Source organism: Lissotriton helveticus, chromosome 9 (genome assembly GCF_964261635.1).
Source record: "Lissotriton helveticus chromosome 9, aLisHel1.1, whole genome shotgun sequence".
Classification (NCBI taxonomy): Eukaryota; Metazoa; Chordata; class Amphibia; order Caudata; family Salamandridae; genus Lissotriton; species Lissotriton helveticus.
Genome location: NC_136070.1, coordinates 1,240,855,242 through 1,240,878,768, shown reverse-complemented (window position 1 = coordinate 1,240,878,768; position 23,527 = coordinate 1,240,855,242). Strand labels below are relative to the sequence as shown.

The window sequence follows — 23,527 nt, the reverse complement described above, 5'->3', positions numbered from 1 at the left end:
CCTGTGGTAAGCTGCTGCTGATACTGGTGATTTTTTCGACTTCGGTATAGAAGAAAGGTTGAAAGAAATTGCAAAAGGTTTCTGTGGCTAGGGCACTTGATTAAGAATGTACTCAAAATATGTTTGAATACCATCAAACATTTCCGGATATTTCTCGGGGCTTTGTCTAGGCATACCGTGAAGTCCTCAGTTGATTTGGATTGGAAGAAGGATGGAAGGCAGCTGTCTGTGAGTGAGATGTATGCAGTTTGAGCTCATCTGTCAATAGCATAGTTATGACTTATCTCACTGCACACTTCTTCAGCACTCTACAACATTAGTTTGCCACCCAGTCATTGCCAAACTGCACTCAATCAAACCTCTATCCATTTAAACACTGTAAAATGTTGAATGCACTGTACCACAACCCACCCTCTCAATGGCAAATAAATGACTTTTGTGGCTCACTAACTGTCCTGTAGTGCCAACAACACTTTCTATCGACAACTAAGCTTACTCTTTTCAGAACAAAAAAAACAGTGAAGCTATACCAGCTTTATGGAGGTTGCTGACAATGCATCTATAATTTCACAGGGTCTCTTGCAGGTCATGAGAGTAAATGTTTTGCCTTTGCTAGTAGCAATACCTCATCCATTGCTCCATTATCTGCTGTTGCCCCTAGTTACTATTAGTGTGAAATGATTGGTTTTGCTCTCCTGTAATGCACATTTTAAAACATGGGACATATACAGTGCTTTATCAAGCCCCCCTCCCCTTTATGACTAAAATGCTTTCATTGAAGAGTCTAACTTATTTTCAATCTAACGTATATACATCCTTACTCTAGCAGTGCAGGTGTAGTGGGATCTTTTTACAAGGTGGTGTAATCAAAATTACTAATTTGTGTAAAACTATTTTCCTTTCTCATTGTCATCAACAGACTGCATTGGCTCTTGCGATTGCCCAGGAACTGGGCAGTAAAGTCCCTTTCTGTCCTATGGTTGGCAGTGAAGTCTATTCCACAGAGATCAAGAAAACTGAAGTCTTGATGGAAAATTTCAGACGTGCTATTGGTGAGTTACATACCTGGGTAGATTAAGACTTTGTGTGCAAGCTTTGGCTCTGAAACTTTGTGAGAGTTGGAAGTCTTGATTCCTCCTTACAGGCCGATTGTTTACTGCAGCTGGTTAATGCATTAATTTTGATCTTCATGAATGAGCTTTATAAGTTCTATTCCTAGCAAGATAAGCTCAGTTGGTCATACTTTAATTTAAGACTTTACAGTGATAATTATTAATATGGACTCACAAGCAAAGTGCTGCCAATAAACTTGCAATACAAGTGTTAAAATGAATATAAGGAAAAAAGTATCCCTGCCGTACATTATAAGGATATTGCAAGGAATTCCAAAATCACTTAGAGTAGCAAGACTAGACCAAATTCTTAACTCCGAGGTGGCTTGCAATATCCTTCTCATGCACACCAGGGTGTACTTTATCACATATAATACATGGTTACACTGCCACCTTTACCACAAATCACTTAAAACCTTGGTGCATAGCTCTCTCATATTAACACATGTTTTAGAAACAGTTCAATATATATGTCTTTTTTTGAAGCTGCAGTTGCTCAGAATGTGTAGAAACGTCCAAGAAAGATTCTAGCTGTTCTCTAACCATGGGGTCAAAGATAAACATATTCTCTCTGCGTGTCATTGTAAGTTATTAAACTAGAGCAGAAGAAAGAAAAGCAATGTTGTGTTTTTGTGGCTTTAGACAGCTCCTTCAAAGTATGCTCCGTAACCTGACCTGCCTTTCACATTTCCTGTTGGCTGTCAGCAGGCATTGAGACGTCAGAACTCCACTGTGATAACTAATAATAGTCCAGATCTGATGTCTTTTATTTATAATCGGCGACAGGGTGCGTCTCTAGTCGTCGATTATAAAGAAAATAGATACTATCGTTTATCCAGATATTACACCATGTATTATGTTTTGCATACTGCAGAAAGGGTGAAGGCCACTGATTTGTCACTGGTTTGGAGGTCCTTTCATGCTGAGGCACTTGTAGATATAGCTGCCATGTTTTTCTATTCCTTTTGTGTGTAATTTCTGTGTTTTCATTGTGTTTGTGATATTTGATGACGTTACGTGTGATACTTTGAGTGACACTTTATCAGGACCATCGAAGTTTGCGCCATTATACCCTGGCATGGCTTCTGTATTCTGAGAAATGCCAGCTGTTGGCCGTCTATTGTGTAAGAGAGGGAAGATTCAAAGGAAACATCCTTTTTGATGCTGACCTCTAGGAAAGGACCCTAAGTTTGTTCTGGTTCCTTCTGTTTGCTGGTAGGAAAGGGATCTGTCTGTAATAGAGACTATTGGTTTCATCATGTTGCTCTGCAGTGTCCTCCCTCACTTTTCCTCTTAGGAAGCCTTCTGGGTTTTTTTTCTCTCAAAGTAAACCTTCCTCCTCCTGTGCATTCATTACTCTGCACGTGTGAAAACATCAGTTATACAAGCACTGGACAAACCAAGGAGAGAGAGGGGCTTGTTATTGTCAGTGACCAGACTTGTTGCTGTTGCCACTACTGGCCTCCGTTGTCCAGGTCTCACCTCCCCACCACCCCCTTACTGGGATTGGAATGGACCCTGCATGGTGAACCGGTGTGTACTCCTGCCCCTGCCTTGAGTGCCCAACTGCTTATGAAATGGGGGTCGAGCTAAGCTAGTATTTGTGCAGCAGCCGTAGGCCTTTCCCCGGCTATGCTCTGCGTTATATGAACTTCAGACTCCTGTGCTGACATTCCATGTGCATGTTGAGTGCCTATGTGTGCAATGTGTGTCCTGCATGTATAGCACTGTGTGTGGGAGAATCTTAATATTATGAGCAGTGCCACTGGGTTTAGGCTTGACACAAGACTGGGGATTTATGTAGCTTCCCCACATAGTAGAAGTATACTGCCTGCATTCATGTGGCTGGGGGTGGGGATCTAGACACTGAAATAAAGGAGCTGGAGACAAGGCTACCTTTGGAAATGCTGTGAGGTGTTTGGTAGCAAAGGGCTACTGATTAGTTCTTCCTGAGCACTGTCACCTGATCAATAGTAAGGGGTGGGGCAGCCATTTGTTTTCAAGGTCTAGATGTTTCTGTGTGGTTTGCCCTTTGTTACTGCTACAGGAAGGCTGATGACAAACTGGTGTAGAGACCCTTGTTTTGCCCTCTCCCCTTGTTTTGAATATTCCTGCTAGGAATCTGCATAATTGCTCTCACTCAAGGTACCAAGCAGCTTGTACAAAGGCTGTGTCTGAGGAGCAGCTAGAAATTACATTTGAAGGAGAAGCAACCCAAACCTTTTCAGAGACTGTAGACCAAGGATTCACATCCTCTGTCTGTAAAATGTGTCAAAGTAGCCTCTCAACCATACTATTTTGTTCCAGTTCCAAGTTCTTATTGATGAAAGAAGTGCTCTATAGAATATTCTAAGGACAGACTGCTGTGTGACAAGGGGTAAGATAAGTCTGATGATAGTAGTTAAATTGGGTATTCTTCAAACGGGGGCTCATGGACACTTTACACACTTCTAAAGTGGCGGGTCACTGTCGGTATGTGAGCTCCTGATTCTCTAAATTTACCCATTTGCTCTTGATAGTAGGGAAGAGCATGGTGTCAGTATCAGGTAGCGCTCTATACAGCACCAAGATCGCCCGTCGGTCACTACCATGGGTTAGTCAGGTCTGCAAGGGTGGAATGGGTTCGGGTTCCGTTCATTCTGGCCCCCATAGTATACCTGTCACAGTCTCTGGAGTGTTGTAGGACAAGAACTGGCACTCCTCAATGTAATACGGTTCTGTGAGTTCCTGGATGGTCAGCAGGGTTTTATGTACATAGAGGTCGCTCATCGTGGTGAAGCCAGCCTCCCTCCATGGTCTGATGTTGTGGTGGTCAGTCCATCTGCGGAAGGACGTAAGTGCTCACAATGGTAGACTCTGCGAAAATGACTAGAGGGTGACGTTTGAGCTGGATATACATGTGCCAGCAGTGCAGCCCATTGGGATCCATTAGCTAGTCTATTATAGCACAGTCCCCATGGTTGGGGAAAGTCCAAGCCAGCTTATCAGCCAATGCAATCGAGACGCTGCGTAGTAGATTTCTTAATTTGGTGCTCCCAAACCTCCTTGCTCTGGAAGGGTGTATAGCTTACTAAGCGCTACTCGCTTCTGGCCGGTCCCCAAATCACATCTGAGAACACAGAGTGCAGGTCCTAAAGAAGCATTTGGGTAGGTAGACTGGGAGGGCCTGGAAGTGACAGAGTAACCTGGGTAATACCAACATTTTAACTATTGCCACTCTGCCCATAGGTGATAATGGTAGGGAACCCCAGAACGCCAATGAGCCACACATGCCAGCCAGCACTGCCCCAGATCTCCCTGTAAAAGTTAGTCATTGAAGATGCAGATATTTACCCCCAAGTATCATAAAGTTTTAGGTGCCATTCCAGGGTCAAGCGGGGGCCATACCTCCCACTGCATTTGTGAGTTTATGCATGGGGAACAAGTAGGATTTTGCCCAATTAAGTCTCAGACCAGAGGCTCTTCCGAAGGCTTCTAGTGCCTCCATCATCCAAGGGCGGTCCCTAATCACATTTCTGAGTTATACCATTGCCTCATCAGCAAAAAGTGAGATTTCTTCCCAAGCGTTGCCACTTGGGATCCTCCATTGCGTCCCTGCAGGCAGACGAGGCACACGAGGGGGTTTATAGCCAAGGCAAAAATGATTGGTGAAAGTGGTACAAAAGGGGGTGGTGATGGACGGAGCATCTGAACCAATCAAACACTCACACCCAGTCAACAGATCTGGGTTTAATCCATCACCGTTCTTTAGCCCACTGGTGAAAGTGGGCAACCCTGCCTGGTGCCCCTGTGCACTCAGAACGCAGAAAGAGATCTCCCTGCCAGTGCAAACCCAAGCCACTGGGGTTGCATAGAGCTGGTCAATCCAGAGCAATATTTCCTTGCCTAGCCCCATTCTTTTCAACGCTTCCATTAAGTAGGGCCATCCTAGTGTCTTAAGAGCTTTCTCACTGTCTAGAGATGGGGCTGTGTGTGGTGGGGCTCTAGTGGATTTTCTTCCATGAGTTGAAATCAGTGTCCTAGGTTTAAGAATGTATTCCTCCCTGGGATGAAGCTCTTCTGATTGTGATGGACCAGGCTGAGGAAACCACAACAGCAACCTATTTGTGATGACCTTACCAAGGATTTTGTAACTGGTGTTGAGGAGGGACAGCTGTCTGTGCGAGCCCACCTCTATTGCGTCACTTCCTGGTTTTGGCAGGACCACTATCATTGCATCATGCATGGGCTCCGGTAAAACGCCCGCATCTCTGGCCTGTTGATGCAACCGGAGTAGTTTCCGATCAAGAGTCATTCTGTACTTGGAGTAAAACTCCACTGGGAGTCCATCCATCCCAGGAGGTTTGTTATGTCCTATATGTAGTACTTCTTCTACGTTGTGCGTCTGCACAGCGTCAAGTCTTGGTATAGACAGCCCCACCCTGCCCCGAGGTGTGAGGAGTGCCTCAGGGGTTTTGCGCTTGAAAGCACTGTCCAGCTAAGCCCGCTGCATTGCTGAATCCCCCCCCCCTCAGAAGGAATCCGGGCGTGGGGATTCCTCCTTGTTGCCTGGTTGTGGGACGGCCTGCCGGAAGTGAGGCAAAGTCTGCGCCTGATGGTGGGAGGGGCCCCCCTGCAGCGGGAGAGACGCCGCAAATCCTCGAAGTCTGACGGAAGCCTACCCCGCGTTTGTGGGCTTCCAGGACCCCAGAGAGGAAGTCAGGCGATTGTGGCCTGGTTGGGGGCAGCTGGAGGAAGTGCCGCTGGAGCGGAAGTCTGGCAACCCTGTGCCTGGTTCAAGGAGGGGCTAGCGTAGTGCTGAGGAGAGCCCCGCGTGGAGCCAAGACTGAGCCTCGCAGGCTCACCGGACACCGAGGGAGGACCTTAGCCTCAGGGGCTCCCTCCTCCTGCATCCTTCCTGTTTCTCAGTTTTACCCGCGAGGAGAGGTCTACGGCGGGAGCCACTGGGAGCTCCAGAATCCGCCTGATTGGCCCTACGAAGAGGAGTGTGGCCTACAAGGCACAATGTTGGTGCCTGCTTGTTTTCACAGCTGCACCGCCAGATTGCGGGCAGCTGCGACATCTGGGGCATTTGGTGTCTATGGAGAGACCTGGTGAGTTGCACCCTCGCCCCCATTTTTAGCATAGCCTGTTGGGGCCAATATTCAGCAGCATCGGCAGCCCAGTGTCCAGTTTGAAGGCTTCATGATAGTAGAGCCCTGCCTTTTGGGACAGAGGGCATTGCGGGGAAGCCTAAGACGGGCCCTCAAGGTCAAGGCCAGCTGGCCTGACGGTCGCCCCTTTGTTAAAGGTGGGGCTGATGTGATAAGATGGTGTAAGGATCACCTATTGGTGCAGTGTATGTCGAGGAGGCGCATAACGTGTTATGAAATGATGCATTACTGATTATCTTTTCTGCCTAATGTGTATATGCTAAGTGTACTATTGCCAGTAATTACTGGTTGTTTTTATTTCACTGCTAGTGATTTCGAAAGGTGACCACAGTGGCCCGATTGGCCCTGTAATGTATATAATCCCTGTAAAGTCATATCTAGTTCCAGGTGGCACAATGTATATATGTGATTGCATTCTAATGTGTTTTATGAGTAATACAAAGGCTATTTTTGTTATAACCTTGTGTGGGGTGCCTAGTGTGTTGCTGTTGTGTGAGTGTGTTGCGCAAATGCTTTACACATTGCCTCTGGGATAAGCCTGACTGCACTGCCAAGCTACCATGGGGTGAGCTTGGGGGTAAGCTGCTCTGCGCCTATGCGAACCTCTCTCTCAGGCTCGAAGCTCCACCTTCACCGCCTCCGTGCTGGGCCACCTACTCCCCAGAGCGGTACTTAGTACGTACACCCCCGGCTTGCAGACCGCTGAAAATGTTTTAGTTGTGTTGTGCACTGACTGCTCTGGGGGCTAGAAATTACTGTTCGAAGAGTCCCTGTGGTAATTTTAAAGGCAGAAAGTGATGTTTATTTAATCTATTACTTCTCAGCTTTAAATCTGTCAAACCTGCGTGTTAGACTTGGGCCTTAGGGCAGGTTCACCCCTAATCTTTTTTTGCCTTTATTTATGACCCTGTGTAGTGATTTTTGGGTCTTGGCGCACTTTTTCCCTGTGTCCCAGAGTGAAAGTGCGTGCGTGTAGTATGGCTGGCCTGCCCTCCCATAGGAATGCATGGGGAATGTGTGTGCCCTGGTAGTTCCTGATGTGTGGGGAGTGCAGGCTCGAGTTTAGTATGTATGAACTCGTGAGAATGAATGCTGCGCAATGGTATGTGCGGCTTGTATGTGTCTAGAAGGGAAGTGCTACTTCTGGACATTGATGTATGTGTGCAGTGAGGATAGTGGAGCGTGATTGGCTGGAGCTGGCTGGCATGCCAGGCTCCAGGAAGTCTGGATGGGTCTGCCCGGTGGTGAGTGTGAGATCAGCATGAGTGATGTGTGGGAGGAGTAGATCTGTGTCCTGGATGGGCTGGGTTTTTCCCCACACAATGCTGGCTCCGCCCCCCTGTGGTTTGTCTAATGACCCAAGCCTCCCCAGTGAATGAAAGGGGTGGCTGGGCCATCAAGGGTACTCCCAAGCCAGCTGCAACTGGTTTCCCCCCACCCTGCACCTCCTAACAAAGGATTTCTCTGTATAAATATGGGGCTGTGTCCCCACAGAAATTGTTCTACTTTTGGATCCTTGCCAGAGGGGGCTGTTGCTGCTGCTGGGGCCAGGAGGACCGCCACTTGGCTTGTCTCCCTGCCTGGAGACCCAGTGTGCTGGCTCTGGCCCTGCCTTGCCCCCCTGCCTGCCTCCAGTCCCTGCTGGAGCTTTTGCTTTTTGCTTAGAGTGCCTGGAGGCGCTCTTATTTGATTTATAGCGCTAGGAGCGCTTTCCTGGTGCCCCAGCGCTCAATAGCGCTTTGCTTATATTTCTAGCGCTAGGAGCGCTTTCTTTAGCCCCTAAGCGCTTGGGAGCGCTTTGTGTCCAGCCGGTGCCCACCCGGCATCTGCCCGCCTGATTTGGCCGATTTGCGGCGCATCGCGAGTGCCTACCTCGCTTTATGTTTTAATTTGAAGGCCGGTGCCACCCGGCATTGCCCCGTACCTGGATTTTATAATTACCACGAGGGAGCCCACTCCTCGGGTACTGAGAGCCCGCCTGCCTGTCTACAGCGAGCCGCCGCGCTGCCCGCGGCGACCCGGAAGTATCTGGCCGACCGGCCAATCACTGCGCGGCCCCCTCGAGGCCGACCGGAAGTCCCGCCCCCGCAGCAGAGAAGCCGCCGGCGTGTCCTGCCCGAGGCTCCCGATCGGAGGGAGAGCCCCGGGACGAGGGAGGAGGAGAGCCTGCAGTGTTCCTGCCCCCGCAGCACCAGCGAGGTACCGGTGAGTGCGGGGACAGGGTCCTTTGTTCTTTGAGCGGCCCCGATTGGCAGAGGGCCGCTCCAACGTGTGTTGCCTTTCTTCGTGGGAGCCGAGAGGCTCCTTGCAAGCGTGAAGCCCGAGGGCTTCAGGGGGCATTTATTCTTCAAGCCCAGAGAGGCTCCGGGGGCATTATTGATTCCTGAGTCCCCCGTGAGGGACTCCCACGTGGCCGCATTTTTGGTGCTTGGAGCCCCGAGGCTCCTGGGGGCAATTGGTTTATTTAGAGCCCGAGAGGCTCCCGCCCTACTCCTATATTTACGAGCCCCGAGGCTCTGGGGGCATTTTAATTGTTTTAGAGCGCAGAAGCTCTACATTGCCTACTTTGCTTAGCGAGCCCTGAGAGGCTCTAGGGGGACACAGGCAGTTAGTTGGTTGCAGCCCCGAGGCTCCCACGCTGTGTCTCCCCACCTGTGTTCTTGAGCCCACCTGGCTCCAACGTTGCCTACCTGCTATTCACAACTGTCCAGCACTTAGTGGACAGTTGCTACGTTTAGGCTTTTGTGTTCTGTGCTGCCTGCGCAGACCTCCCTGACACTGAGACTCAGGGCATTCCGCCCCTTTCGAGGCCAGTTGGCCTGAGGGACATTTTGAGTGTTGTGCTACATGCACCCTGCGCATTGTGATTTCTTTGCTATATGATTCTTGCGCAAAAGTTCTAACCTGCACCTCTGAATGTGTTTTAATGTTACATGTGCAATTCTTGTTTATTATTACCTTTGCTAAAAGTGACCTGCTTAGGTAATGCCTTGTTCTTTTATTCCCCTTTGCTAAAAGTAACCTGCTTAGAGGAATGTTGATGTTTGATTGCCTTTGCTAAATGTTACTTGCCTAGGTGATTATTTTAGGTTTCCTTCCCCCTGCGTGATTTCCCTACAGAGACTAGGGTGGCGTAGGAGGTGATAGGTTTTCCTTCCATAGGTCCTGATGATAAGGTCCTAGCTCCCTGCGTGATTTCCCTACAGAGACTAGGGTGGCGTAGTAGGTGATAGGTTTTCCTTCCATAGGTCCTAGCTCCCTGCGTGATTTCCCTACAGAGACTAGGGTGGCGTAGGAGGTATTTTCTCTTTACCAGTAGTTACTGGTTGTATGCTACATTTACTATTTCTGTGTTACAGTCATTGTATGTTTATGTGCTAAAGTGTTATACCTACAAGTATTATTTCTAACAAGTGCATACCCCTGACAGTGGTCCAGGTGGCCCTGTCCTGTACATAATCCCTTGTAAATCTTGCCCGTGCCTGTTGGCACATTGTAAAGTGTGTGTGTTATCTAATGTGTTTTTATTATTATAATACAAAGGCTATTTTTGATATAACCTTGTGTGGAGTTTCCTTTGTGGTGGGCCTTTGGTTGTTGTCGCTGGGGTGCGCGCGCAAACGCTTTACACATCGCCTCTGAGATTAGCCTTGCTGCTCGCGCCACGTTACCTAGAGGGTGAGCGGGGGTTATCTTGGTGTGTGACTCCCTAGCCCTGACCTTAGAAATGATGATCCCTGACTGACCTCGACGCGAGTCTTGGCCGGCCAGGGTCCCGTTTCTAACATTGGTGGCTAGCGGTGCGGATTGGACTTGTGTTTGCGTTGTACCACAGTGGCGACAGGCCACACTTCAAAACTCTGCAATTTTAGATAACCACATTTTGGGATTATTGTTTTTTAGGGAAGTTCAGTTTTGCTTCTCCTGAAAGGTGTCATTTGTATTTTGTCCAGTACCTTGTTCCCCGCCCTGCTCCCAGAGTTTGGTACCTGTGTCGCTAGTGGTCAGGTTGAGAAAATCAGGGGTGGTAGAAACTGCCTTACCAGTCCGAGGGGAGGGTTGTGTGTGAATGAGTGTGTGTTACGCTGGACAGTAGAGTGCAAGTTCTGAGATAGGAATCTTGCTGAATTTTGTTGATTGTATACTCCTGTTTAGCTCAGACCCCCAGGTTCCCTGTGTCAAACTCTTCTTGAGAACGTCCGCCAAAATGGAGCCTGTTTTTGATCTCTGTTGTCTTTTTAGGTACAGTAGGTCAGAGCTGGTCAGATTCTGTGAAGAGGGAGGCATGGAGGTGAGTGTGTTGGATACTCAGTCCCAGCTTAGGGACAGCCTGATCCAATGGCAAAAGGGTCAGTGGGATCTTGAGTACAGTGAGAGAGAGAGGGCCCGGGCCGCACGTCATGAGGATGGTGAGTCTGTGGAGAGCCCTGAAGAATGTGAGTTGTGTGATGATGACAGTGGATGGATGTCAGCAAATAGTGAGGACCCCATAGAGAGGGAGTCCCTTGCTGAGTCCAGTGTCAGTACCAGCGCCACATCCCTTGTCCTGTCCCCAGAGGATTGGTTAGATAGGAAGGAAGAGAGGGAGCATCAGTTAGCGATGGAACAGCTCATGTTAGAGCATGCCCAGGCTATGGCGCAGCTAGAGATCGAGAGACTCTTAGCGCAGGAGAGGATAGAGGTGGAGAGAAGGGCCATCATCCGTGAGAGAGCAGCCCTAGAGGATAGACTCTTCCCTGCGCATCATTGTAATTGTCTGGATCCCCCAGGGAGGGTGGAGTCCAGTGGTGGCAGCTTTTTAAATATAAGTGTAGACAGTCCCACTCCCAGTTCCCCGAGTATGTTGCCTGCTTCCCCCGCAGAAGAGTTTGGGTTGAAGTTCAGGAGACTTAGGAAACAGCCTCATCAGTCTTGGGAAGACTTTGAGGACGAATGTTGTGGAGCACTGTTTGATTGGGAAGAGGCTCACGTGAACGACAAGTCTGGCAGTTTATTTAGCATGGTTGTCACAGAGCACCTGCTCAGTTATTGTTCGCCCGGGTTGCGCCAGCACCTGTTGAAGTTTGGATCGTTTATTGCATGTGAGCTTGCAGCGGAAGCAGACCGTTGGGACAGTGCGAGAGGTTCTTTTGAGTCACTAGTGAGTGATTCCAACAATAGTGGGTCAGGTGTCTTCCAGCCCAGTGTGGTGGAGGAGGGTGAGAGTAGCCCAGCTAGGTCCTTGGTTAGTGAGAAGGGTGTAGGGGCTGACTGCCTGTCTCAGTGGAGCGGGAGTGAGTGTGTGACCGAGAGTCCCCAGATGCCCGAAGCCCTGTCACAGAGCCTGGATGGTTTCTTTAGGGAACACCAGGAAAGGAACCTAGACTTGCCTGTTAGTTCACTTGAGGGAGATCTCCTAGTGTGTAGAGAACCTGGAGCATCTGTAAGCGGAGCTTCTATGGTCCTAGAAGCTGGCAGTACCGCTCCAGGAGGGAGAGTACAGAAGTCCAGTGAAAGGAGTGATTTGGGGATGGTGTGTGAATCCCCAGAAGTCCTGGAGTGCCAGGCATTGGTTCCACCGAAGGTTTTAGACCAGAGGTTGGATGGCCAGGTTCAGGATCCGCCTGACCTGAAGGGTGGGACTACTGTAATCAGTGTCCTGACCAGTTCTTTCTCCAGAAGTACCGCCCCGGTTGGGAGGGAGCAGGACTCTGGAAGGGGGTGCAGAGGGTGGGAGAGCCCACCTCTGACCCCGTTACCACCTGAGGGGTTAAACCCTAGGTTGGGAGAATGTTGTTTAGAGGGGACCCCTCGCAGGAGGAGGAGGAACCCTAGGAGAAGAGGTAAGGGGAGGAGAGCCTTCCCTGAGACTCCTGGTCCACCTAAGGTTGTAGACCCTAGGCTGGAGAACCAGTGGAAGTCTAGCCCTGTCTTGCGGACAGGAAGAGTGGAGCATGGCTATTATGTGCCAGGGGTTACTACCCCCCACTTTGTGAGTAGGCAGGATCCAGTGGTACCTGAATGGCCTAGGGCCTGGTCCTGGCCGAGGGCAGCTGGAGAGTGCCAGTGGGGTACCCCAGTTAGTCCCTACAGTAGTTTTAGAAGGAACCCCAGGGGTTCACCGTGGCGTAAAACAGGAGGGTGTCCCTGCAGTTATGGGCCCGCGTCCTTGTTTTATCGCCCCAAGCAGGGAAGCCCATCACGGTGGTGATCGGTCTGCCCTGCGTTTTGGCTGGAAGGGGGTTGTGTTAGACTTGGGCCTTAGGGCAGGTTCACCCCTAATCTTTTTTTGCCTTTATTTATGACCCTGTGTAGTGATTTTTGGGTCTTGGCGCACTTTTTCCCTGTGTCCCAGAGTGAAAGTGCGTGCGTGTAGTATGGCTGGCCTGCCCTCCCATAGGAATGCATGGGGAATGTGTGTGCCCTGGTAGTTCCTGATGTGTGGGGAGTGCAGGCTCGAGTTTAGTATGTATGAACTCGTGAGAATGAATGCTGCGCAATGGTATGTGCGGCTTGTATGTGTCTAGAAGGGAAGTGCTACTTCTGGACATTGATGTATGTGTGCAGTGAGGATAGTGGAGCGTGATTGGCTGGAGCTGGCTGGCATGCCAGGCTCCAGGAAGTCTGGATGGGTCTGCCCGGTGGTGAGTGTGAGATCAGCATGAGTGATGTGTGGGAGGAGTAGATCTGTGTCCTGGATGGGCTGGGTTTTTCCCCACACAATGCTGGCTCCGCCCCCCTGTGGTTTGTCTAATGACCCAAGCCTCCCCAGTGAATGAAAGGGGTGGCTGGGCCATCAAGGGTACTCCCAAGCCAGCTGCAACTGGTTTCCCCCCACCCTGCACCTCCTAACAAAGGATTTCTCTGTATAAATATGGGGCTGTGTCCCCACAGAAATTGTTCTACTTTTGGATCCTTGCCAGAGGGGGCTGTTGCTGCTGCTGGGGCCAGGAGGACCGCCACTTGGCTTGTCTCCCTGCCTGGAGACCCAGTGTGCTGGCTCTGGCCCTGCCTTGCCCCCCTGCCTGCCTCCAGTCCCTGCTGGAGCTTTTGCTTTTTGCTTAGAGTGCCTGGAGGCGCTCTTATTTGATTTATAGCGCTAGGAGCGCTTTCCTGGTGCCCCAGCGCTCAATAGCGCTTTGCTTATATTTCTAGCGCTAGGAGCGCTTTCTTTAGCCCCTAAGCGCTTGGGAGCGCTTTGTGTCCAGCCGGTGCCCACCCGGCATCTGCCCGCCTGATTTGGCCGATTTGCGGCGCATCGCGAGTGCCTACCTCGCTTTATGTTTTAATTTGAAGGCCGGTGCCACCCGGCATTGCCCCGTACCTGGATTTTATAATTACCACGAGGGAGCCCACTCCTCGGGTACTGAGAGCCCGCCTGCCTGTCTACAGCGAGCCGCCGCGCTGCCCGCGGCGACCCGGAAGTATCTGGCCGACCGGCCAATCACTGCGCGGCCCCCTCGAGGCCGACCGGAAGTCCCGCCCCCGCAGCAGAGAAGCCGCCGGCGTGTCCTGCCCGAGGCTCCCGATCGGAGGGAGAGCCCCGGGACGAGGGAGGAGGAGAGCCTGCAGTGTTCCTGCCCCCGCAGCACCAGCGAGGTACCGGTGAGTGCGGGGACAGGGTCCTTTGTTCTTTGAGCGGCCCCGATTGGCAGAGGGCCGCTCCAACGTGTGTTGCCTTTCTTCGTGGGAGCCGAGAGGCTCCTTGCAAGCGTGAAGCCCGAGGGCTTCAGGGGGCATTTATTCTTCAAGCCCAGAGAGGCTCCGGGGGCATTATTGATTCCTGAGTCCCCCGTGAGGGACTCCCACGTGGCCGCATTTTTGGTGCTTGGAGCCCCGAGGCTCTGGGGGCATTTTAATTGTTTTAGAGCGCAGAAGCTCTACATTGCCTACTTTGCTTAGCGAGCCCTGAGAGGCTCTAGGGGGACACAGGCAGTTAGTTGGTTGCAGCCCCGAGGCTCCCACGCTGTGTCTCCCCACCTGTGTTCTTGAGCCCACCTGGCTCCAACGTTGCCTACCTGCTATTCACAACTGTCCAGCACTTAGTGGACAGTTGCTACGTTTAGGCTTTTGTGTTCTGTGCTGCCTGCGCAGACCTCCCTGACACTGAGACTCAGGGCATTCCGCACCTTTCGAGGCCAGTTGGCCTGAGGGACATTTTGAGTGTTGTGCTACATGCACCCTGCGCATTGTGATTTCTTTGCTATATGATTCTTGCGCAAAAGTTCTAACCTGCACCTCTGAATGTGTTTTAATGTTACATGTGCAATTCTTGTTTATTATTACCTTTGCTAAAAGTGACCTGCTTAGGTAATGCCTTGTTCTTTTATTCCCCTTTGCTAAAAGTAACCTGCTTAGAGGAATGTTGATGTTTGATTGCCTTTGCTAAATGTTACTTGCCTAGGTGATTATTTTAGGTTTCCTTCCCCCTGCGTGATTTCCCTACAGAGACTAGGGTGGCGTAGGAGGTGATAGGTTTTCCTTCCATAGGTCCTGATGATAAGGTCCTAGCTCCCTGCGTGATTTCCCTACAGAGACTAGGGTGGCGTAGTAGGTGATAGGTTTTCCTTCCATAGGTCCTAGCTCCCTGCGTGATTTCCCTACAGAGACTAGGGTGGCGTAGGAGGTATTTTCTCTTTACCAGTAGTTACTGGTTGTATGCTACATTTACTATTTCTGTGTTACAGTCATTGTATGTTTATGTGCTAAAGTGTTATACCTACAAGTATTATTTCTAACAAGTGCATACCCCTGACAGTGGTCCAGGTGGCCCTGTCCTGTACATAATCCCTTGTAAATCTTGCCCGTGCCTGTTGGCACATTGTAAAGTGTGTGTGTTATCTAATGTGTTTTTATTATTATAATACAAAGGCTATTTTTGATATAACCTTGTGTGGAGTTTCCTTTGTGGTGGGCCTTTGGTTGTTGTCGCTGGGGTGCGCGCGCAAACGCTTTACACATCGCCTCTGAGATTAGCCTTGCTGCTCGCGCCACGTTACCTAGAGGGTGAGCGGGGGTTATCTTGGTGTGTGACTCCCTAGCCCTGACCTTAGAAATGATGATCCCTGACTGACCTCGACGCGAGTCTTGGCCGGCCAGGGTCCCGTTTCTAACACTGCGTTTTTTTTCTGGCTCCCCACCTGTCTCAGTTTGATCTTGTGCAAATCGCTATCACGCTGGCCAGTAGACCACTTCTAAATTAAAATAAAGTCCACACGGGCTAATTGACAGGTTGTGCAGCGTATCAAACACGTAACTGGTTGTAATCATTAGGTCTTTTTCCTCTAACCTTTCGGTGTATCTGTGTAAATGGATCACGGTGTCCACTTTGTTGTGGGCCCGTTAAGTATCTGTAGAACAGCTGCCAGGGGCGTCCTTTACTATGTCTGTTAATATAATATAAATGAAACACGAGAATAAAAGGAAGGCAATAGGCCGTTACAAAGCAGCGGATAAAAGAGCCTTCCTAGAGAACGGCCTTATAAATAGGCACTAGAGAGGCTGGTTTGTCCTAGTATCGACCTCAAAAACAAAGACGCATCTCAGTAGTATCTACTTACTGTATTTTAGATTGCAAGTACATAATCTTCAATCCTAAAACATCTATCGCAAAAAAAAGAAAAAAATAGAACATTATTATTTTTGCCACAGCAAATATCCCTTTGTTCGTGAGAGGGGACAGACAGCAGGACTGCCTCCGTCTCTTTGCTTCCGTGGCTTCTGTCCCTATTGAGGGGAGTCCTGTTGATAGAACTTCTCCCATCCCTCTTCTCCAACCCTGCCACACACCCTCCATTTTGACCCAGTTGATGGTCTCCCAGTAGGACAGCTTAGAGGGTGGAGTGACCATGTGCAGACCTATGGATGGAGGGGGCATTGGCACATTGCCTACCCTTCAATGCCAGTTTGGTGCAGCTCTCTGATAATCTACCACTGCGTATATGTTGTTGATATTTGTACGTAGCACTATCGGCCACTTGGGATGGCTTTAAGCAGTCCACCTGATCCAGAGGCCGCCACTACAGACCAGTTCGTAATGTGTCGGGTATAGGTTTCTGCTCCTGTCCTTGGTCAGGGTGCCATGTCCTATTCACTGAGCCCTTGAGGTATGCTTTGCCGATTGCTTAAACCTCTGCTAGGTCAATAGCCTTGTTCCTTGCCTGGCATTTCCTGGTGTGCAAGTGCTGTTTGGTGCTGCAGCAGTCAACTGCAGGCGTATCCGGGTCATATTAGCTGTGGGAATGTTAGGAGTGCTGTATAGGGTGTTCTGATTGTTAGTGTGTGGCTTATCCTGTTAGGAAGTGCTATTGTGAGCTTGTTGATAGTGATGTGCATAGCTGTGCAGTTAGTGCTCAGTTTAAAAATATCTGTTGAAAGCTTGTGTATGACGTTTCTCATTTTACATTTATATATGTTGCCTTTTTGAATTGAAGTTTCTTAAGATTTTACTTTCACATTTAAATTTTCATGAACTGTTAGTGAATAGATGTGTATCTTTGAGAATGTTTGTGTGTCCGTGGTGTGCGTTTGGTGCAGCGAGCAAGGATAGTTTCTTGATTTTTCTAAATCTGCATCTTGGATTGGATCTTCTTATCAGGAATATTGTTCGCTGTGGTCTCAGGACTAATGTTAATCTTCATTCAGTTTCTCCTGCGGTTCCTTGTGCTTCATCTAGCAATGCTTGCAGATCATTGAATCAGGAAGACGCGAGCATGACAAAACCACAAACCTGGTATCCTCTTCCTGGATTAGCTGTAGTCCTTTTAATCTTGAGTGGTTACATCCCAGGCCACATGCATAAATTCCTTGTGGAATAGATCCTTTCAGCTGTACACAATGGACTGAGCCTGCCTATAAATGAGTTTGATAAGTGTCCTGTGTGTATGTTACCACTTTTGGGTATCACTGGGACGGCTTCTCTCACAAGCTCTCACCAGCAGCGACAGAAAGATAAATCTCTTCCTTAATCCCAATGCTGAGTAATAGTGACCCTTTATTGATTTCTGTAAGAGGGGTGCTTTCAGCATTATCTGGTCGGTAAGCTCCTGTCACGGCGGCCTGGGCGGGAAGGCGGATGGAGAAAAGCTGTCCGAAACAAAGGGAAGAGTAGTCGCGGAGATGCCTTGATGCGATGAAGGCCGCTGTCAGGGGGTTGGAAATTTGAAGCTGTAGATGAAACTGGTGTCATCCATGTTGTCACATGGAGAGATAACAGGGTGGGGGGGAGTGGGAGGTAAGTCACTGTTAACAGCTGCCTGCTGCACACATTCCCTTGATGTCAGCACAGGGGAGTACCTCAAAACAAGTGCTGCTTTCAGTGACAAATTGAGGTTTTCTTATAGAACGGATCTTTACCAAACTCCCGCCTTCAAATACGCTAGAGTTTGGCGCAATGATGTTAGTTTTTTTGAAGGATTTATTTAAATTATGTTTCGAAGAGTAAACCTGTTAAATAATGCTGAGCTACATCCAGCTGTTACTTTTATTTTTCCTTATCGCCTTATATTTTCAGTTTGTGTGTTGAAATTTGAGGTAATTGGGATATTTATTTTAAGGGCTATTTTTGAATGCACCCTTTGTTGTACAAGTTAAAGCTCTGCAGGGCTTCGCCAAATCTGCTTAATTTCCTTTTAATCTCTCAATTGTAATTTAGAAACATGTTACATCATTTATAGTCTTTGAGTAATTTTCTCATCAGACATTTTGACTTGTTTGAATCTTTGCACGACATAGTCAAAGTGATGAGCTTTAAGCGCATTGGCCTCTTTTTACACATGTAATGGGTTTATTTAAATTATCACGATGCTTTTTTGAATGTAACCAACCGTTGCTGGATTTTACTTTCTGAGATTTGACAGTGCTGCTGATTCAGCAATGGAGCGATTTTGAAAATATCTTCACGTTTTCAAATAAGCAGAGAAAGTTTACTGTTGCCAGACGTCGATGGTGTATGTTTTATGTTTTTTAACTCCCTGTTTTTGCAGCTGTGACTGGTCGCTTGGGGTGACACCCCTCTGTCCTCACCTTGTGGCCTCATCGTGCAGTCATGGTCAGTCTGACCTGCTCAACACACTTCAGACTTTACTCCCTATCCTTGTACTGTGTGATTTGGACCACACCAAGAGGATGGTTACGTTCTGTGACACCTCAAACTAAGGGTGCAGCGTAAATTAGGAAATCCAAGCTTGTATGAATGAGTAAAGTGTGCAGCCCAATGTATTGGCAAGTGGTATCAAGTTGACCGTCCTGTTGAGTGCGACAGTGTGTTTATCTGTATGCAGATGGCCCAGACTTCCTTGCCATGATCCTGAATTCCTTGTCCATGGGTTTATCCTTGGCCTTCCATAATTCCATTACTCTACATCATGTGTACTCTCAAACATTTTCCCGGGGCCACAAAGTAAGGTCTGCGGTGTGCCCAAAGGCCGCATTGATGCTAGCACGGTGGCAGTAAGGCTTTTTGTTATGTTATATCTGAGTCTGAATCCTTCTACCACACCTTGGGGTAAGCCTTCTCTGCTTGCTATCACTACCTTGGGAGAATCAAGTGAAAAGGGAAGTTACTTAATTATTTAATAGGAATGAAATAGAATTGCACAATGTGAAACCATCAAACCTGGGATTAATGTAGATTTTCCTAGTTATTATGACGGAAAGTCTTAATTTTATTAAAGACACGGAGGCGAGTATTATGCTTTCTTATCTTGCATTTTATTCAACAGCAGCCAAGATAAGTGTAAAACTACAGTTCCCAGAGGGCCAGGCAACAACTGGGCCATGGGAACGAGAAAAAACGAGATAACAGTAACCAATCAGAGGACACCTAATAGATAAGAGCCCACACTGACTGCGCAGCTTCCTCTTTTCGCTGAGAGACAGTCAGATAACAATAGAGAATAAAGGAAATATAGCCATAACCAGAAAGAACGCCAAAGTCCAGGAGCAGAAATCCTTAATCAGTGGAATCCATAGCCAAAGTCCAAGGAAAGGATCCGAAGGAGTTGGAAGAACCAGAGGAGACATCCAAGCAGCAGATGAACGGAACCGCTGGAGAGTAGATCTTTTATGAAGCAGGTGGCAAGGCCGGATTCGCTGTAGGGAGGGAGAACACATGTTAGTAGTGTAGCGGCGGGATAATACTCGCCTCCGTGTCTTTAATAAAATTAAGACTTTCCGTCATAATAACTAGGAAAATCTACATTTTATGGCAAGACCGGAGGCTCCTATTATGCTTGTTCAAAGCAAATTAACAACATCAGAAGCAACAGAATGAATAGGCTTACAATAAAACATGCGGAAAATACTGTCATTGGACCAATCTGCTGATCTCAGTATGTCCTCTAAACAGGAGCCAGCCCAAAAGGCCTTAGAAGCCATGGCTCCCCGAGCCGAATGTGCTCCGAAAACAGAGACATCAATACCGGCAAGGGACATAACCCAGCGAACCCACCTGGCAAGGGTAGGGGAGGAAACAGGAAGGTGAGGTTTACGAAAAGAAATGAGGAGTTGAGAACAAGAGGGCGTTCTGAGATCAGCGGTCTTTTGTTCATACATTTTCAAACACTGTCCCACACAAAGTTGGGGTTGATCGGGAAAATAGGGATAAAAAACAGAGTCTAAGTTAGTCTTTGTGCGTCTGCGAATCTGGAATAGCACACCTGTAGGGGAAAAATGGCGAGAAGAAACATCCAAGGCTCTAACATCAGAAACCCTTTTGATAGACACCAAGCAAAGCAACATAGTAAGTTTGGCTGACAACATTTTGAGAGACAAAGCAGAATTAGCGGGCCAATTCAAGAACAATTTAAGTACAACAGAAACATCCCACAAAAAGGTATACTTAGCCAACGGTGGTTTGGAGCATCGAACACCCTTGAGGAGGCGACAAATCAGAGGATGAGCCCCAACGGGCTTATCATCAATGTGGGCATGATGAAGGGAGATAGCAGAGCGATAAAGGTTAATAGTCCGATAGGCCTTCTCAGCGCTGGCCTGAGAAGCTATGAAGTTGATAACAGAACTTAGAGAGGTTGAAAAGGGATCGAGAGACCTTTCCAGACACCAGCTTGCCCAAAGAGACCAGGCGGATTTGTAGGCTTTGGAAGTGCCCGGGGCCCAGGCCTGGTTGATAAAGTGAGCAGCCTCTTGTGAAATGAGGATTCTAGAAGGGGGAGGCCGGAAACTTTCCAGGCCGACAGAGTGAGGGAGTGGTCCAGGATCAAGCTGTGACGCTCGCCTAGAGGGTTGAGAAGAAGATCGTCGAAGGATGGCAGAAGTACAGGAAAATCCATCGCCATCTCCAGAAGAACAGGGAACCAAATTTGGGCTTGCCAGAAAGGAACCACCAGTACCAGCGAGGATTCCTGGCGACAAATTTGCGCCAGCACTCTGTTGATCATGAGGAAAGGAGGAAAGGCATAATGGAGTTGACGAGACCAAACTTGGAGGAAAGCATCCGTGGCAAGAGCCAAGGGGTCTGGTCTCCAGCTGTAAAACTGGGGCAATTGGGAATTGAGGCGAGAAGCAAAGAGATCGATAGAAAAGGGACCCCATAAAGTTGAAAGAGAAAGGAAGACGGAGGGACAAAGCCTCCAGTCGCTGGAGTCGCGCAGGAACCGCGAGTGCCAGTCTGCTACTGAATTGAGGTTGCCCGGAAGGTATTCCGCTGTCAAGGAGAGATGATGGGCCAGACAATATTCCCACAGACTTTTCGCTAAGTCTGCCAGGGGTTTGGACTTTGTGCCGCCGAGATGATTTATGTAGCGAACCGCAGAAACATTGTCCATGCGTAAGAGTATGGAACAGCGGATCCTGTCTTTGGAAAGACTTTTGATTGCAAAGGAGCCAGCAAGCATCTCTAAACAATTTATGTGCAGTCTGGACTCCTCTCTTGACCATGCTCCTCCAGTCGAGATTGGACCACATCGGGCGCCCCAACCCGATAGACTGGCATCGGATTCTAACACAAGATCTGGGGATGTTGCGAAGATAGTGCGCCCGTTCCACGCATCTAAATGGTCTATCCACCATTGCAATTCTGTGCGGGACTCTTGGTCTAGAGCGATGACGTCTGAGTAAGCCAGACCTTGGCGAAGGTGCCTGATCTTCAAGCGTTGAAGGGCCCGGTAGTGCAGGGGGCCCGGAAATATTGCCTGAATAGAAGAAGAAAGAAGACCGACAATCCTGGCCAGAGATCTGAGGGAGATGACAGAAAGATGGAGCACTGAGGCGATTTCCGCTTTGATTTTGGAAATCTTGGAAAGGGGAAGGCGTAAGGACGCCGCCACCGAATCCACTAGGAAGCCCAGAAATTCCATGTTCTGAGAAGGGACCAGAGAAGATTTCTCGAGGTTTACCAGAAAACCTAAGTCCAAAAGAAGACAGAGTGGTCTGAAGATCTGTGAGGAGACCCTGCTTGTCTGAATTCAGGAGGAGGATATCGTCCAAGTAGATTATGAGACGGATACCAAGAGAGCGAAGAAAGGCGACCACTGGCTTCAGCAGTTTCGTGAAGCACCATGGTGCCGAGGAGAGACCAAAAGGGAGAGATGTAAAACAGTAGGTCATACCTGACCACTGGAATTGGAGAAACTTCCAGTGAGACTGGTGGATAGGAACTGTGAGATAGGCGTCTTGGAGATCCAAGCGAACCATCCATTCGTGGGGCCGAAGGGTGTCCCTCAGATGAAGGATCGTCTCCATTTTGAAATGACGATACACCACAAAGTGGTTGAACCATTTCAGGTTTATGACCGTGCGTAACTTCTTGTTCTTCTTTTGAACTAGAAAAATGGAGCTTAAAAAGCCTGTAGAGTCGTAAGGAAAAATTTGAATGGCTTGTTTTTGTAAGAGAGATTCTATCTCGTTGGAAATGAGGTTTGCCATGTGCAGAGAGAACACGGGAGGAGGAGGGGAAAAGGTCTGGACAGGAGGAGAGTAAAACTCTATAAGATAGCCTTGAACCGTGGAGAGGACCCACGGGTCTGCACTTATGGAATGCCATTTTGGTAGAAACCGTTTCAATCGACCCCCTACAGGAGGGAAAGAAGACAGGCTTACCTGGTTGATTGGAGTTGGAGTTGCGAAAACCTTGACGCCCTCGGCCGCGGAAACCACGGCCTCGCTGTGGGTAAAATCGCGGCTTGTATTCTTGGGTGTTGTCGTAAGAGCTTTTGGAGCCTTGATTGTAGGGACGGCCGGAAGAGCGACCCCTGCCTCGTCCGGCCCGGCCAAAAACCCGAGGGGCGAAAGTCTTTTTGATAGATTGCTGAGCCTTGTCAAGAGAAGCGAAGGTAGAGACAAATCGGCTGATGTCGCGCACCAAATTCTCCCCAAAGAGAAGACCATTCGCCTTCGAGCCGGGGTCCATAGGAGCAAGGTTGGCCAGCTTGGGATCCAATTTGATCAAAAGGCCCTTACGTCTTTCGTGGGTAATGGCTGCATTGGCATTGCCCAGAAGGCAAAAAGCACGTTGGACCCACATGGAAATGTCCTCGGCTGAAAGATCAGAACCGTCAAGACGGGCAGACTCTGCCATGTCGAAGATACGGGCTAAGGGACCCACAATGTCCAATAACTTGTCTTGACACGTGGACCATGCCTTGTCAACCCCACGACGAGGGTCCTTGCCAAATTTAGAAAAGAATGTAAGGAGAGGTTGGTCGATGGAAGGGACGAGGGTGATTTTATCAGGAAGGGCGGGTTTAGGACACTCAGACTTCAACCTGGAACGCACAGTCGCCTCAAGAGGGAGACGAAGGCGGGCGGAAATGTATTCACCAACATGGTGAGAGGGTAGCCATTCGGTCGAGTTTGGATGACGAATGGAGGACGGGTCAAACCTAGGGAGACCCTCCGAGTCAAACACTGGCTCGAAGTTAAAGGAATCACATTTGGGAAGTTTAGGGGGGGGGGGGGTCAGTGACGTCAAAGATATCAAATAGATCGTCAGCATCAGGCATATCATCATCTGTGTCCAAGATGGTGGAAATCATTAATTTTTTTGTAGGAGACTCTGTGTGCTTGGATTTTTGCTTCTTTTTGCCCTCGGAACCGACAAACCCCTCCTTAGAAGGAGGCCTGGGAGGCACTGCGTCCTCGTCCATAAGCGAGTGAGACTCGCTAACCATAGCTGACTTTTTTGATTTTTGCACAGAAGCAGAGTGTTCCACCTTGCGTTTTCTGCTATCCCCCGCAGAATGGGCCAAAACTTTGGACAACATACTGACCATGGAATTTTCCATATTTTTTGACAGTCTTTTCATAGACACTTCCATTGCCTGT

The 23,527-nt window shown here is 48.8% G+C and overlaps 1 protein-coding gene across 1 annotated transcript in view; it reads left to right on the top strand.

Moving 5' to 3' along the window:
- Positions 1–23,527, top strand: part of RUVBL1 (RuvB like AAA ATPase 1) — a 110,689-nt gene that overhangs the window by 18,544 nt on the left and 68,618 nt on the right. Inside the window, exon 3 of the mRNA XM_078661740.1 lies at positions 920–1,052. Within this exon, the coding sequence (XP_078517866.1) occupies positions 920–1,052 (133 nt within the window). The remainder of the gene's footprint in view (positions 1–919; positions 1,053–23,527) is intronic.